The sequence below is a fragment of the Pseudoliparis swirei genome, chromosome 10, assembly GCF_029220125.1.
Source record: "Pseudoliparis swirei isolate HS2019 ecotype Mariana Trench chromosome 10, NWPU_hadal_v1, whole genome shotgun sequence".
Taxonomy (NCBI): Eukaryota; Metazoa; Chordata; class Actinopteri; order Perciformes; family Liparidae; genus Pseudoliparis; species Pseudoliparis swirei.
The window spans coordinates 11,833,684-11,850,946 of record NC_079397.1 but is presented as its reverse complement, the minus strand read 5'-3'; the positions used below and the strand labels follow the sequence as shown (position 1 = coordinate 11,850,946).

The 17,263-nt window shown below is 47.0% G+C and overlaps 1 protein-coding gene across 1 annotated transcript in view; it reads right to left on the bottom strand.

Annotated features, from left to right (window-relative positions):
- Positions 1–17,263, bottom strand: part of foxp2 (forkhead box P2) — a 103,153-nt gene that overhangs the window by 13,220 nt on the left and 72,670 nt on the right. Inside the window, 9 exon segments of the mRNA XM_056424832.1 lie at positions 246–347; positions 501–604; positions 1,606–1,816; positions 5,738–5,821; positions 7,512–7,599; positions 13,628–13,732; positions 15,488–15,756; positions 15,758–15,801; positions 17,005–17,185. Coding sequence (XP_056280807.1) covers positions 246–347; positions 501–604; positions 1,606–1,816; positions 5,738–5,821; positions 7,512–7,599; positions 13,628–13,732; positions 15,488–15,756; positions 15,758–15,801; positions 17,005–17,185 — 1,188 coding nt within the window.

The window sequence follows — 17,263 nt, the reverse complement described above, 5'->3', positions numbered from 1 at the left end:
CGACAGCTAAGGCAGAATAATTCCTTCAGCTGTCGTCTCCAAACAGAAACCCGGGCCGGAATGAAGGGACAAAATAAATAAGGGGGCTCTATTCACGAGAGGGGTTAGGGCGAAGGGGTGCGGGGCATTAATTGCTCGGCGCTGGTATACATATATGCTTTCTTATGTTTTTTTACTTTAGCGATAGTCGAGTGAAAGGGCGAAGCGAGGTGGAGGTGGAGGGCGGCGTCCAGGGGGGGGGTTACCTTCCAAGTTGCGGCGTTGCGTCTGAAGTAGGCGAACGTGCGCGTGAACCAGCTGTAGATTTCATTCAGCGTTAACTGCATGTCGGCAGAGTCCATGATAGCCTGAAATGAGATGACGTCAAATAATGGTTTACTAACGAGACCACGTAACTGACGCGCACACACACACACACCAACGGACTGAGAAAGCTGCCATGATTCATGCAGCAATTAATTTTAATCTAATCAGGCAAAGTTAATTTATTTCCCACTCACCTGTCTTATGAGGGTTGCATAAGTAAATGGCGGTCTGACATCTGCGTTCTTATAAAACTCGTAGTTTGGGGCAATCTCCGGAAAAATAAATACTGTGTCACCACCTGAAATAATTGGTAAATGTTATTCCTTTAGGTATTGAATTTACTCAAGGTTACATCAAATTAAAAGGGGGGGAGACAGAAAGGGGAGGAGGGGGAGAAAAAGAGAGGATGGGGTGGGGCGGGGTGTGAGAGGGGGCACATCAAATCAGCATTTTCTATGTCTAACAAAATGCATTTTTAATTAATCTCTCTCGTGAGAGATCTTAAACACTCATACATCCATAAAATGAGATCCGTGTAGTTAGTTAGGGTGAAGTTGAATAATTTATACGTCTTCACACTAAACACAGAGAGTAAATATCAACATCAAAGATGGACCGTTTAAAATGCTAAGCTTTAATACACGGCATGTCTTAATGCAATAAATATTGTATTTTTCCACCATTATTTGAACTTAATTAACATTCATGTAATATTTATGCACAGAGGAAGTTCCTCTCTATTTACATATAGAGTGATTAAACACAGGCTTGCTTTTATCAACCCAGACGTCTCCCATTGCTAAGACCAACAAGCCTATGTGGCTGTGTGTGTTTATGTCAGTGTGTGTGTGTGTGCACATGCATGTCTGTGTGTGTAAAAAAAGCAGGGAAAAAAAGCACTGCAACGCAATTATGGGTTGAGTACGATTAATAGTGCATTGTTCAGGGTTGAGGTCATTTGCAATTTCGATGTCATTGTATTTGAATAGAAACTCGGTTTAAAAGAGAAAAAAACAAGTGTTCAAGTCAACAAATTCAGAATTTTATAATTTGAATCAAACGTGTCAAATGAGTGACACAATTCAGAAACATTGACATCCAATAGCCCACCGTGTTAATGCATCAGTCTGTGTGTGTGTGTGTGTGTGTGTGTGGCTCCATTCATATTGTACTCAAGCAATTGAGCAGATGAATTTCACAACACAAAAGCGTTATATATATATTGCTTTTTACCCCCTATGGATTCACATGCCATCAACTCACTGATCACATGTCTGTGTGACGAGTCGTCAGTCCCACCTGACGACAGAGGCATGCAGTATTTGTCCGAGTGGCGTCTGCGCATGGCTCCCATACTGGGGACGTTCGCTCCTCCCAGTATTGATGGCACCTGGGGCATGGCGGCCATGGGGGTGATGGGCGCTGTGGGCGTGGTGGGCGTCTGAGGTAAGTTGGGGGGCGATGCGGAGGGCAAGTTCTTGGACATGGTGATGCTGGACACCAAGTTGAGCTGCAGGAAGAGAGAAGCGGCGGGAGAGAGAGAGACAGACGCAAGCAGCAGGAGAGAGAGGGAGAGAGAGAGGGAGAGAGAGAGGCATTATTTTGTGGTTCCTCTGACAGAGCCGAGTGGCTGCTCTCCTCCTCTCTCACACAGCTGTGTTTCCACTAACAAGACTCGTGGAGAGGAGCCAGCCCATCGCCACTAATTACAACCACCAAATTGTATCATAAGAATTCTAATTAGAGCATGCTGTTCCAGATTATCCAACGATCAGCCTCCGTGTTATCCCAGCCCCATCTTTCTTTATCTCTCTATTTATCACTCCCCCCCCCCCCTACTACAATCACCCAGCCTCAGTCCACACTGGAGCGATGAGCTGGTGGAAGCGCTGTTCGCTGTTCGGTGGGAACCGGGCCACGAGGTTCCAGAGCCGCGACCCAACTCATGACGTTATGAGCGAAAGGGGAACCGTTAAGTTGCTGTTGGGGCCCCGTCGTCGTAGATATTGGTGGAACCAGTAAGTGAGAGAGTGTAATAACCCGGCTACATTACTCATTCGTTCATAAATCGGATAAAACATCAACAACACAACTCATTTTTTTTTTTTTTTTGTCAATTGTGTTTATTCTCAAAAGCAGAGTACACAGTTTATACATTGAACTTGTCATTTTTCATTTTTTGCCCCCCATCCCAACAGAACAAATCGAACAAATCGCACTGCTTGAATTGTCAAAAAGTATTAGTAGTATTACACAAAAGTGAAAATAGTGTAGGAGGCAATACAGTCAAACAGAAACCAGAAATGAGTTTGAGACATTTAAAAAACAAAACAAAAAAAACATCAAAGACAACAGAAATGGCTTATGAGTCTAATGAGAGAGTCTTCAATTTATTAAAGTATTGGATAATCGGACCCCAACGAGAACTTGATTTTCTCCAATTTTAAGAAGAACACTAGATCCTTGAGCCACAAGGAGGAACTGGGAGGGCGAGGTGACTTCCAGTCCAGGAGGATTCTCCTTCGTGCCAAGAGGGTTGAGAAAGCAATTATATTTTTGTGTTTCTTCATCAGAGTCTGCTCTCCACTCCCCTGAACACCAAAGATGCACATCCAGGTGCTGGGTAAAATATTTAGATTAAGTGAAACTAGAAGTCATTCTTACGGTTATGGTGGAGTAATAATCGCCAGCGAGACTCCGAGTCGAGGTTCATGTTCTTTCTCTGAGATAGATGAGAGACACTTTTAAATAAAACAAATGTGGCGTGGACTCCCAGTCCACGCCACATTTACTCTCCTGCTTCGGCCTCGGGGACCTCTGACGCGAACGCCGTCCGCGCTCGCTCATCGTCCGGCTTTTCCACCGGTTTTTTTTCGCGCTCGCTTCCCCCAAATCTCATGTGAGGGGCTCTAACCGACTGGAAAATTCCTAACTGACCTTTTAGTCCGCAGCGCTAATTTAGCCGGAATGGTAATGACATCGTTACGTATTCAAACCAAATGGCCTTAATTGTGAGTCGACAAGTGGAATGCATCTCGGTGCCCAGAGTTTGGATTAGAGGCGACTTGAAAGAAGGAAGGGAAGAGAGGGGGGGGGGGGAGAAGGTATCGGCGGCCATTCGTGGCATGTGTTGATAAATAGGATAAAATGTCAAGTTTGAAAGACTCCAGTGGACATCGGGGTTTTCAGATGATAATTATATGCCCACTTAGCTGTAATGAGCTGCTACAGAGTGGGCTGGCTGCATATACTGGCCTCTGTGGACTATATATAAATATATATATATATATACTATTATATATATATTTGTGAAAAGTTTTTGGAAATGTTTGATTACACATTATTCCCATTTTATCTGCCTTGTTTTGCAAAGCACTTTGTAACATTGTTTAGAGTGCAATATAAATACATGTTATTATAATTTTCTTTCAGAAATCTACGAATGATAGTGTTTCATGGTCACTAACATACATTTATTCATATTATGTCATGTGAAAAGGCCATGAACTTCATCGTGGTTACGGTCATGACGTGTGTGTGTGTGTGTGTATAACATGATTGCTCACTCCCTGCATCCTGCTACAGTGTGAGATAAACAATTACATACTGTGTGGCAGGAAACAACCTCAGAATATGTAAACCAAATTCAAAATAAATGCCTTCATGCGCGCGTGTCAATTTGTTACGTCAAAACTGAATTTGTTTTCTTTTTTTTACAGCAACGAGCGCGACGTGTTTGTATCCCATTATCTTTTTCGCTAAATAGAATATTGTACACGGTCAAACGGCTGGAGGAGCGAGCACTTTGTCACCTCTCGCTCATCTGAATACAGACTCAAGATTGAGAGAGAGAGAGAGAGAGATTATTATTCAGAACTTGCAGCCTTGCTAACTTTGATTTCCATCCATCCGTGGCATGGCCAAAAGGTATCATTTAATGAAGTGTGATTCAGAGCATAAATGGGGTCATATTGGAGACGGGGCGCCGGCGTCCGGCGTTGGTTGTTCGTGAGCTTCATATTTTATTTTTAAAACACGACATATCACGCAGACGTCTCATATTTATCAGACGTCCCGGCTGTTTCTGTGCTGCACCGGGGCGGAAATCCACGGCGTCATTTGAAGTCCGACAACCATCTCTCTATTGTTATGTCTGTTCACTTTCGCCACACACACACACACACACACACACACACACACACACACACACACGTGCATGTTGTTCGCCGCGTCAAATCTTCATCTTAAAGGAAGCGGTGGGGAGTCTTAAAACTGAGGACTTAACTGTTCGTTTAAGAATTCGGTCTGAATTGCCCCCACCATTAAATGCAATTAGCCGCTCTTTCATGTGTGCTTTATGAAATGCAATACTTCATTAGCATCATTCATTCATATTCAGGCGTGGATTATGGGCTGCACATTCGTTATTGGACGAGATGGCGAGCAAGCTGCTGGAGTTTTGAAGATTACAAAAAAAGAAGCTACACAGAGAGAGAGAGAGAGAGAGACAGAGACAGAGACAGAGAGAGAGAGAGAGAGAGAGAGAGAGAGAGAGAGACAGACAGACAGACAGACAGACAGACAGACAGACAGACAGACAGATTGAATAATAAAAAGGGAGTTTGATTCCTGATGGAATTATGGGATAATTATGCTATCTTGTGATTATCTACATTCTATGATGAGAGGTGATGAGGAAAATTATTCTATTGAAAGTAGGCACTTACTAAGCAGCGGAAACACGCTAACAATGTTTTGCTCTGAAGCATTTCTAAAAACGTCGAAAAAAACGGGAAGGAAATAATGTTTGCTAAAATGTATCATATTAATATTAAATCCAAATACTGGCTGGGAGAAACGTATTCATAATCATTCAATGTAGAAGTAAAAAAGGCGAGAGACAGAGAAGGCAGAATGACATCTCTTTACCTCCTCCAGGACCCCTTTTCACCAATTTTGGGGATATTTCTTTCTCTCCGCAACCAATTTCAGCCGCGCCGCCGGTATTTACGTCAACATACCCTCCGTCTTCTCCACTCGGCTGTAATTTACAGGGGTTTGTTGTTCAAATGACACGTTTTCTCCTCTGTCATTTCGCTGTGGAGTGCGCCCGCGGCCACCGAGCCAAATAGTCATCAGCGGCCAACAAGTTGTTTTGGCCATTATATCAATCACAAAGAAATGACCCGGCGTTTTAGCCGAGGACTCCGGCGCTCCCGCAAACTCTATTGTCCTTTCACGGTCGCACAATAGCTGGTATGAAGCAGATATAACTCTGTATTACAAATAATGTCCCCCCCACCCCCACCCCCCTTTCATCGAGCTGTCACTCACTCGCACAACCGCCGAGTGGCTAAACTGTTCATTTTCTGTGTGTGGGTCTCATTCCCAGACGAGCCTGTTTACGCCGGCCGGAGCAATATGCACTCACTGGTTTGGGAGATGACTTGGGTTCCGAGGGCCGCATGTGCAAGTGGGCCATCATCGCCTGAAGACGCTCACGTTCTTTAGAAAGCTGTTAAGAGAGGAGAAGAAGAAGGAGAAGAGAGTACATTAGAGGAGATTAGAGGAGAGGAATCGAAAAAAAAGGGATGAGAATAAATAATATGAGGCAGAGCATTGGGGGGACAGACAGACAGACAGACAGACAGAAGATGTCTCACATAAACCAGGTGAGAAAGAGACGGTTCTGCTGGTGATGGAAGGAGAACATGAGGTCGGGGGGTCAGGGGAGGGGGAGGGAGGGGGCCAAACAAATAGCATCTCATCTTTTTGTCAATATCGGAGATTTAGGTCAGCGAGACTCTGACAGTAACAAGCTAGTTGGGCCATAAATGAGGCGGTCCTGAGCGTCTGCTCAAAGGCCCGCGGACCCCGCTAGGGGGATGGAGCGCAGCCGGCCGCTGCCGAGAGGTGAAGGGGTCCTCCAAACAGGGTGCCAGGCGGCCCCGCCTCCCAGGTCCAGTTAGTGGCCCCGGCCATCGCCTATCATCAATCTAATTCACAGGGAGTGACAGGGACCGGACCGCGTGAAAGGCTCAACCCCCCCCCCCCAACACACACACACACACACACACACACACACACACAGAGGTGCACACACAGACAGAGCTGGGCCTCATTACTAGTGACGGCTCTCATGGAGAAAAAAAAGAGAGGAAGAAAGGGATGGTGGGAGTAAGGAATGAAATAAAAAAGGGGAAAGAGGAGAGACAGGACCGACAACACAAGTGCACTGTAATTGGTCACACTGTAAAGCACATGCTTCAATAGATTTGTGTTTCAATGAACAAACACAGAAAATGAAATTAAATAACAGAAATCCCCCTACTTCCTTTTTAACGGGCCAACAGAATCTATTTACTTTTAAGACCAGATGCTTAACAATTAAATATAAACTGTTTATCGCACCGTAAAGTAAGTATGTGCTTGAGGAGGCGCTCGGCTTTACTAGAGAGAGCACCGCATTTCCAAGTGGATCTTTTTCATAACGCAAACCTTTTCGCCATTAAATGCTTCATATCATGTAGCAGTGGTGTATTGATTCCATTTTAAATTATAATAACTTTATATCTGACCGGCGATACGATCGCCTGCAAAGCATGACGGCCTGGTTTCTGGCCGAATGAATATTTCCGGTGTCGTTTGAGCCGAGTTGAAAACATACGTGTCTATTTGTTTCTGAAGGAGGAGCGGCGGCAGTCGGCGGTGCCGAGTAATAATGTCGCTCAATCAGCGCTCTCATTATCTAGCCAGCATGACTTCTTAATAAGGTCACGCTCCACCGACTGAAAATAGTTCCCTCCTTTTGAGCTTTCTTCAGGTGCAAAGTGCAGTTAATTAACACAGCAGACCGGGAGAGAGATGCGCTCGCTATTAATTGGAAAGAAAAAGAGAAGGAAAATAAATAAATAAAATAAAGCACACGCTTAATTCAATTAAAACCGCCATAATGGCTTTGGTTGTAAGGCCTGAGGATTCCTTTGTTTCGTGGCTTTGTTGAATTCTGCAGGACCTGCTCGTCTGGAAGTGTGACGCAGACCACAGCACGGCCCTCCTCATCCTCACATGACTTTCAAGCTTTTTTTGTTTGGACGGTTAAGCGACAGGAGAACGGCGAAAAGAAATATAACATTCCATATTGCTCTGTTCCAACTCTGCACTGAGGTGTGTTCCTGCTCTTTATTACTCGACAGACAACTTACTTGTATTTCCAGCTGCTGTACGACTTGCATTTGGACTCTACACTGGGCTGTGCTCCGATCATCGAGGGCATGTTCACTGTTTAAATGCCTGGAGAGGGAGAGAGAGACAGAAAATACATTTAAAATCTATCAAAGATGTCAAAGCTAGCAGCAAACAGAAAGCTCCATTCATTTCCCCCACAGTCAAAATGGCGGTGGGTGATAATTACAGTATCAACTTCACCAGCGATTTTTGTTTTAATGATAATATTTCCATACCGGGACAATCATCCATAGGATACGGTTCGGAGCCATTGTTCGGCTGTGAAATGAGCTAATTAGAAGTAACATGACGGTGTGTGGTGCCATGTTTTACATGACAATGGGCCGGTGCCAGTCGAGATGGCTAACTTCGGCGCCGCCGCCGCCGAAGCGCCGCTTTTTCTGCAAGAGAATAAAAGATGCTTGCCCAGCAGAACGACTTTGTCTCCTTCGTTTACCCGAAAACAATACACACAATTTAACACCGGCAACATTTGACACACACAAAAGCAGCTCTTCCGCTGAAGGTGCATTATCCGGCAGCAGACATATTAAAACGTATCTGGTGTGTTCGCCTCATTAAAAGGAAAAAAGGCAGCCAGACAGCCATAACAGTCAATGAGAGTTCTTTTCTCTTTTTTGTGTGTGTGTGTGTGTGTGTGTCTTGATTGGATTTCGTCTGTAGGAAACAAAAGAGCCTCGCCATTAAGTTAGACCTTTATTCCTGTTAAAGCACACATATGCACACACACACACACGCGGGGCGAAAGGGGTTTCTAAAGTGTTGTGATGCTGGGTAATGAGCCTCTATCTAAATGATCATTGGTGACAAACTCACAAAGCAAGCTTTGAGGAGGCATGCTTATGAAATGCCAGAGCTGCCACTTTATCTCCAGTAATTATAGGTTAGCTTGCAGACCCTTCAATGATCATTTACAGCGCTGCCTCCAGTGCATTAGAGGGAGTACAGAATCTCTCTCTCTCCCTGGGTTTCACTTTATCTAAGAACACACACACACACACACACACACACACACAGCACGCACTCGCTTCCAACTTGCACAAACAGCGATTGGATGCAGAAACACACACTCCCACCACACGCACTCCTCCATTCTCTTCCACACCCCTCACTTCTTGTTTATCTGCAATGTGCAAAACAAGAACCCATTGAGCCGGATTCTCTCGGCCTGCCAATCAAAAGCTGAATAGAACATTTGTAATCACAATAGCTCTGTACCTTTCAATTACGCCGTGCACATAAAAAATTCAAAAACCATACCGTCTCATCCCTGCTTATACTTTTGTCACCATTTCACGTCTATTGCTCCGAATATTTTTTTTCCTCCATTATGAATCAAGAAAGAGGTAGCATTGAGAGAAGGAGGGGCGGGGAGAGGGATGGATGAGGGATAGCAGGGCGGAGAGGGGAGGGACGAACCGGAGGATTTCTCCTGCCCTGTGCCTAATTGCTGTTTCAGAATGCGCATGCGAGAAGGGGGCATTACATTAATCATTTAATCACGTCCCTCGCAGGATGAGGGAACTAATGTTGCAAATACCCTTTTCATTTCACTGCCCATAATGCTATCTTATGCACTTGATGTATGGCGTGTGTCATGAATTACAGCTGCTTCAAAAGCACAGAGCGGGCTGCTCGCTGTCCCTGAAGATACCTCATTACAAAAAAAAAAAGAGGGAAGGGGGGGATTTTTTATTAAGTTTGCCTCTCATCGACAAGCTGCTTGTTTTTCTTACATTTGGTCAATGTGTGTGTGTGTGTGTGTGTGTGTGTGTGTGTGTGTGTGTGTGTGTGTGTGTGTGTGTGTGATAAGGCCTGTCGACGGCGCTCTAGCCGGTTATTTACTTCCACACTCACACCTTCCACCGCTGGCCAGTTAGCGGGGCCATTACAGCCAGATTACTACATGCATTTATGAAATATTAAAATGGCAGTGTGTCCTACTGTGCAATAATAATGTCACACAAAGACAAAAAAATAAGAAGGGGGCGGGGGGGGCGCCCAGAAAACGGGCAAATGGACAACAGTAATGAAGGAATGTCTTATTTACTGAAATGTGGGCACAAAAGTACTTTGTCTCTATATTTGAGCTCCTTCCATCCCTAGGATTATTATTATTATACCTTTTTTTTTTTTACACTGAAAAATATCATGACACTGGAGCTCTGATCCTGGCTGCCTTTTGAATTCTTGTCCTGTATTTATAATGCAAATCCTTTGTAGGTGAAAATGGACACAATTTATATTTGTAAATAGAAATAACTAAATCCAGCTAAACTGCGGCGTCCAGTTGTGACCTGCTCCGCCTGGAGGTCAGGCCCTGTTGATGTTTACTGTTCACGCCTCAGTTTAGAGGAACATCGATTTCTGCCTTGAAGAGGGAATTACGCGTGTGATGAAGAGACCGTGTGTGAACAGGGAAGAGAGGATGGAGATGGAGACTGAGGGATGTAGCAGAGGTAGAGGAGTCAGAGCAAATAAAGAGACAAAGAGAGTGATAAATAGAGAGTGTGTGTGTGTGTGGGGGGGGGGGGGGAGGTGAGACACAGACGTTGATCACGATTTCTTTTTCTTTTTTTAAATATTGGATGCTGCCGTTTTTCTCTCCTGGCTAAAGAGACGGCAACAAAACATCTCAAAGGTGTTCTCCTCCACAGCTGTGTATATGAATATGTATAGGCCCATCAACGTCCACTAAGGGCCCGATAATAAATCTACTCAAGCCAGCATGTATGGACGAGACACTCTGGCTAATTGTCTGTGTGTATCATCAGGGGCTACAAAGGCCCCCAAACTGTCTCCTACATGTGACACACAAGTGCACACACCGACACCGAATGTAAACTAATGCAAACACACTCGTATGCAACTACACACACACACACATTGCACACCTACTGGCATGCATAAACAAGAGCACACACACACACTCCCCATGGTGGCGGTGCATAAGTAATGCCCTCCGTTTTAAAGGTCTTGTCACAGTGCAGCAGACATGTGGAGGGGGAGCCCAGCTATCCAGGGGCCAGGGGCCTGCCTCCACAGTGTGAGTGTGAGTGTGTGTGTGTGTGTACATTACATCGAGACAGAGACACTTGGCTACAGCCTTGTGGGTTTAATTAGCAGTGGGTTACAGACACCGTCGTTCACGTTAGCGGCTGAGCTTGCCATTTCAACATGGAGCCGGCATTCCTGCCAGTAATAAGCAGCGCAGATGGGTGACAGAGAGTGGAAGATAAGTTAAGCGTGTGTGTGTGTGTGTGGGGGCAATTATCTGTTTATGTCGAGATAAGATTGTGTTTTATTGAGGTGGGAGGATATTGATATCCAAGGTGAAAGGCCAAACGACGTGTATATGTTGGAGAAGAAAAGCAACAATCTGGAAGTGATGATCACAGTTTGAGATTTTTGTCGTCTTTTTGAAGCACGAACATGGGAGTGATTTAAATCAATAGGCGTCGTGGTCGTGACTTAAGCTGCAGGAAGGACGCAGAGGTTTTGTACAGGCATGGCTCGATACACATCTTCAAATGGTGCATATGAAGTGGTGTGATGTTCAAGTCTTAATTGCATTCGCTATTTTCTGTGTCAGCCATAGAGGCAATACACAAATAGCTCCGGCTCATGCACTAATAGTATTAATGTTTCTCCATCTCTTGTTCTTCTGTGACTAACGCAAACACACACACACACACACACACACACACACACCACTCAAGAAACATTCCCGAGTAATATGATTTCATTTTGAACTTCAGAGAGCTCATTCAGGAAGCCAGCCACCTCGAGGCTACCTCTTCCAGGTGAGAACACTTAAAAGCTCACTGAAGAGCTATTAAATGCTGATCTTGACAAGTTTCCTCATGCAACAAAACAACGGATGACTAAACGTGTCACCGGCGCTGAGCTCCTACAGCGAGCTCAGCTCCCCCCCCCCCCTCCCACCCACACACATAACCCGCTCCCAACTACCGACATCTAAACTGTCATCTAAATCTGACACCTGCTTTATGTAACCCCGTTTAAACGGTGCCTCTGTGTGTGTGTGTGTGTGTGTGTGTGTGTAGCCGACTGCTGGCATCTCCGGAAAAACATAAAAGGACTCTCTCTGACACCGACAATCGCTGCTCCAAGGCACGCCGCCGAGCAGCCATCTTTGTTCTGATGACGAGTCTGCCTCCTTTGTTGGTGCCTGTTTTCATGTGCTGGCTGGGTTACAGTATGGAGCCAGCCTCTGACTGTGGGGGGGGGGAGGGGGGGGTCTGAACCCAGACACTGTTCTGTTTTGCAGCAGCCGGTGTTCTGGCAAGCGTTCGTACAAAACTGTCTGCCAACCTGTGCTCTTCGCTTTAAAGTTTGAAATCTACCTGTTTTCTCTCTCACTCTCTCTCTCTCCGTCGGCATCTCTCGCTCGTTTCCGTTTGTCTCTACGAGCGTGCATCCTTTTTTCGCACTGGTTTACCAGCTTACCGGATTCACAGGCGCATTGCTTTATACGGTCCCTGCCCCTCGCCTGAATAACCAAGCTAAGCTACCGAGACACCGGATCCTTAGCGCACACAGACTTAGGTGTTCTGCGTGCGCGTGGACCGAGCGCACGGCGCCTGATGTCTTCTTTAAGGAAGTGCACAAGAGGTGACAGGACAAGAAATCAGAAAACCTGCTAATCTGATACGGGCTTGCCTGCTCACACACACATTTGTTCCCGAGCTGCAGGACAAACTCCTCTACCTGGACGTGTGGTCCGGGTTGGACGATGCAGCGCACGCAGCAGACGGGCTTTTCAAAAGCATTGGCTTCTAAAAATTATACCAGCTAGGGTGTGCTATGCTCGCTGAAGGAAACGGATTTAGGCATTGGCATGTGACACATGTTCCAAAGGGGATAAGCAAACACACTTGTCAGGCAATAGTTGGGATATACACATATATATATATATATATATATATATTCACCTCTGATTCATTTAAATCGATCGCTGTCAATTGTTGTTCCTTTGAGTGTACTGTGTGTGTTGATGGAGGGTACAAATGCAGCTTAATGTCATGTCTGCGTCTTTCAAAGACTGGTAAACACCAGTTGTTTCATGACTGTCGCATCGTTTCACAGACACACCTTTTAGCTTCATTTCAGAAGCTGCTGTAGAATTAGTGAAAGCCTGACCTAAATCCTGCAGCGGTTCCCCCACGGGTGGACTAGTTTATTGTATTAGTACTTTTTTTAAATGTATTTGTTGCTTTTCCTGCAACTTATATTACACTCGCTACTGTAGAGAAACGCATCGTTTGGAAAATACGCCCGAACAATGTCCCGATTTCAATAGTTTATGCGAATACACATGGACATTTACAGCCCGTGAAAAACACTCGCCAGATCGTTATTTCACAGTTAATTACAAATCTAATTAGAATATTCAAATTAAAGCTTTCTCTTTCTTTTTTCTTCTCTGTGTGGGAGCAGGGAGCCAGGGAGAGAGCGATAGTGAGAGAGAGAGAGAGAGAGGCAGAGAGGCTCTCGGTGAGTGGCAATGTGATAACCTGTAATCGGCAGTGCTGCAAACACCTTCTTCCTTTGATGTCCCCCCACTAACATCCTGGCAACAAAGCCGGCCAATTACAAATGAGCTAATTAACTAAATTGTTGATGGAGCATGAAGAGTTAATTCGCTCTGGCACCTGCACCATGACAACAGTGAATGAGCGCCTTTGTTGTGGAGGTAAGTGTGCGGCCGTGCGAGTTGCCATTAGCTTTTGACGCTTTCCCACAAACCTATCAGGCCCCTCCACGCCAGCCAGGAGATTTGTTATGGATCAGAGTTGGTGTGCGCCCTGCGCCGCTCGGGCTGAACCCTGTCAAGCGGCTGTCTGGGAAGGTCAGAATGCGCTCTTTGAAAGGCAGCGGTGCTTCCTTTGTCCGGCCCCCTCACAGAAGAGGAGGCGCCGTGGCGTGGGGGATAACTTCTGTTTGCTTTTCGTTCACAATAAAATAGAGACGCGTAACACAAACTGCCACACGGAGGAGCAGACGTCATTTCCCGGAGAGCATCGACGCGTCACGAGCCGCACGCTCTTACTTCAAAAACTGTCCGAAGTCCTCGCAGATGTTCTCACAGCCGGGCCACTTGCACACGCCGTGGCCGTACAGGGGGTGGGTGCCTCCACATTCTTCATGTAGTAAACTGGAGAGAGAGAGGGAAAAAACAAAGAAATAAGCAGACGAGACAGCAAAATGGAGAAGAGGAGTGAGGTGGGTCGGGGAGGGTAGCGTGGAGTTCGTGGCCTAATCTGCTCGAGGAGTTTTGGGACAATCAACAAGAACGGGGTCAGACACGTTGATCTACTCAATAACCAAGAAAGAGGAACACACAAATGTATCGACGGAGGCCGATTCAAACGGGAAACCTTTGAGCACTCGGCGGTGAGGAATGCCCATCGCTGCCCGTCCATCTCCGATCAATCAGAATGATCACGACGGGCGACTCCATTAACGTCGAGTCAGCAAAGACTAATGTGTGAGCCAACGTCCCCGATGGAGATCGAGAAAAAAGGGCCTGCCCCTCCCCGTCTCCGCCACGGCCACCATCCCATCATGTAAAGATGAAAAAATCTAAAAAATCCAGACAGCCATATCATTTTCATCAGGAGATTAATACTCTGTGTAATTTATGTTCTTTGAGGACAGGGGGTGGGTGGGGGGTGTGGGGGGGGGGGCAGGGGGTGCTCCGGCGGTTTTCCCAAATGGCACCAAATAAGTTACGGCCCCGCCTCGACAGCACATCCTATTAAAGATGACAGCTTAACCTTTAGGCTCGGCACGGGCGTGTGCGTCTGTCTGTGTGAAAACGGGAGCGAGGGTGTGTTGCGCATGTGTGTGTGTGTGTGTGGTCGACCACTATGTCCATGCATGCCTGTGTGTGGCCCGAGAATATGAGCGTGTGTGCGTGTGTGTGTGTGTGTGTGTGGGCTAGCAGAGCTCACACTATGTTTTACAGAGGGGCTTTCCCCACATCGATCCGTGGCATGTGAGTAAGCAGTGCTCCTGACAATACCCCTTGTTCGATCATTACGAGACACCACACCCCCCCCGGGACGCGGCCAGATAAAACGTCTTTCCCTCCCTTCTTCCCTCTCTCCTCTCCTTCCCTCCCCACCACCGTCTCCCGACTAAAGGTATCTTTTTCAAGCCTCCTTTTAGTGGCGCTGGAGGGATAGCATCTACTTTAAACCAATTACACAGCACTTCCACCTCCAGTGTGAGTCTCCACCGAGCATCCGCACAGGAACACACGTGCACACCGCTACCCTAAGTCCTTATTATAATATCGCCCAAGAAAAGCCTTTGAATAATGCATGGGCCAGATAGGCAGATATGTGAACAGTCAGTGTTTTGGTGCCGGCTGCATTTATAAGAGACGCCATCACAAGGATAAACATCCTGGAAACGCCACTCAAGGCATCGCGTATGCTGTTTACATGACAAGCAAGCAAAGAAGGTAATTTTCAAAAGAGAGAGGGAAAAAAAACACTAAATACTTAATGTACAAGGAGGTTACCGTGTCTCGCCTGCCAGAGAGGCGTGTTGTAAGTGCGCCTGCCTGCGTGGCTTCCTCTCCCTGCTTTTGATTTCTGTGTGCAAGCCAAGTGCGTTCGCTGGCACACGCGTTCCCCCGGGAGACGCTAATAAACTATGAAACAAACAAACAACACGTCTTGTTTTCCCTGTTGCGACAACGCCGTTATTTTAAAACGAAGACAAACACTCCGGATGGGAGCGCGCCGTTCTGACGTGTTCCTACATCATGTAACGTGAAGAGAGAAAAAAAACAACGGGGAGCGAACAAGCTGCTGCAAACTTTTCATCTTCCCTGCCTTTCTCCTCGGCGCTGCATCAAAAAGGTGAAGGGAGGGTGGGGGGGATATTTCAACTACTCTACCTCTCTCGCTCCCGCTCCCGCTCCCGCTCTCGTTCTCGCTCCCTCTCTCTTCTGTGGTTGAGGGCGGGGGACTGTCCGTTGGCGATGCAATGGTGAGAGATGGGCGGCGACGCTTTGGCGGGATTGGAGGAGGAGGTAGTTGAGGAAGAGTTGTTGGTGGAGAGGTCTAAACCGCCGCCGCAGCCACCCCCGCCGCCGCCACCCCCGCCACTGTTGCTGTGTTTGATGCCGTTGTCCTCCATGGCGTGGCCGCCGCCGCCCGCCGCCTCCGGTGACGTCCTTCCACAACTGCTGGAGCTCTGCGGGGCTCAGGCCTGCTGGAGGAATTTGGAGGGGAGCGAATAAAAGAGACGAGGCCGGGAAGGAGAGAGAGGAGAGGAGAGGAGAGGAGGGGAGGAAGAGACAATTAAATAAAATGTACACCGTTTATTGGATCAGTACGGCTGCTCAACGAAAGAGACAAAAGCTGAAGCCTGAACTCTGTAAACTTTACCCAACAGCCATAATAAAAGTTGCACGGAGCGGCGTGAGTCACCATCCGATACGGCAGACCTGAATTTGAACTCCACGACACCACGAGAGTTCTTCTCTTCTGCCCAGAAAGTCATGATTTAAACCTGTTGACAGATCACTCACGTAGCCACAGTGATGTGTGTGTGTGGAAGAACGACACAGCATTGATTACAATGAGTGTGTGTGTGTGGGTGTGTGTGCACATTCCACCTGAGATAAACCAGCTTTGTCCACAGCTTGTTTTCAGCTCGTGAACTAATTAGGCGATATTCACTTACTTTGATTTCCTCCTCACACCTCCCTGCCTGTTGTTTTCTATCAGCGCCATTTTGCCGGTAAACAACAAACATAGGTGTTTACTTGGCTCAGCAGAAGAAAATGGAGCGTGCTCTCCCCTCGCTCTCTCTCTCTCTCTCTGTCCTTTTATTCTTTCTCCTCTCGCTGGCTCTCAGTGAAGGCAGTAAACAACAACAACAACAACAACTGGGGAAAAGGAAGGAGGGGGTTGGGGAGCTGGGGAATAGAAACAGAGATGGAAAAAACAAGAAAACACAAACACAGGCAGAGCAGAGCTGAGAGGGAAACAGAAGTAGACAAAGAAAGCCACAATCAGACAAGAAGAGAGAGAGAGATGGGAAAGAATGGACGGCCAAACACAACGATCATGTGGAGAGTTAGGGACAAAGTGGATGGTAGAAGAGCATACCAATGAGGGCCGAGCAGACTTACAGACGTACTTAGAGATAACGCAGGGGGGACCCAGGTGCATACCAATGAGACAAACAACAACAGGCGTGATGGAAGGACAGAAAGAGAGAGAGCGGGACAGACGGGCGTGGAGGCGGCAGGAAGGGACCCGCACAGGAACTCACACCTGTGGGGTGAACACAGGAAGCACGTGACCACCACTGTTCAGTCACATGCTCCAGACTACAGCGTGACCACTTTCCCTCTGCCCTCCCCTCCCTTTTCGGTCCTCCTCCTCCTCCTCCTCTTCCTCTTACCTTGATGGGGCAGGGTCTGTCCGGGCAGGGCGGCCTGGCCGGGCGCGGGCCCCGGCAGCGAGAGCAGGCCCTGCCGCTGCATGTTGAGCAGGTGCTGCTGCTGCTGGAGCTGCTGCATCTGCAGGAGCTGCTGCTGGAAGACGAGCTGCTGGGCGGCCAGCTGCTGCTGCTGATGCTGTTGCTATAGAGAGGAGGAGGAGGAGGAGGAGGAGGAAGAGCAGGAGGAAGAGAGGAGCAAGAGAGGAGCGAAGGGAAGGAG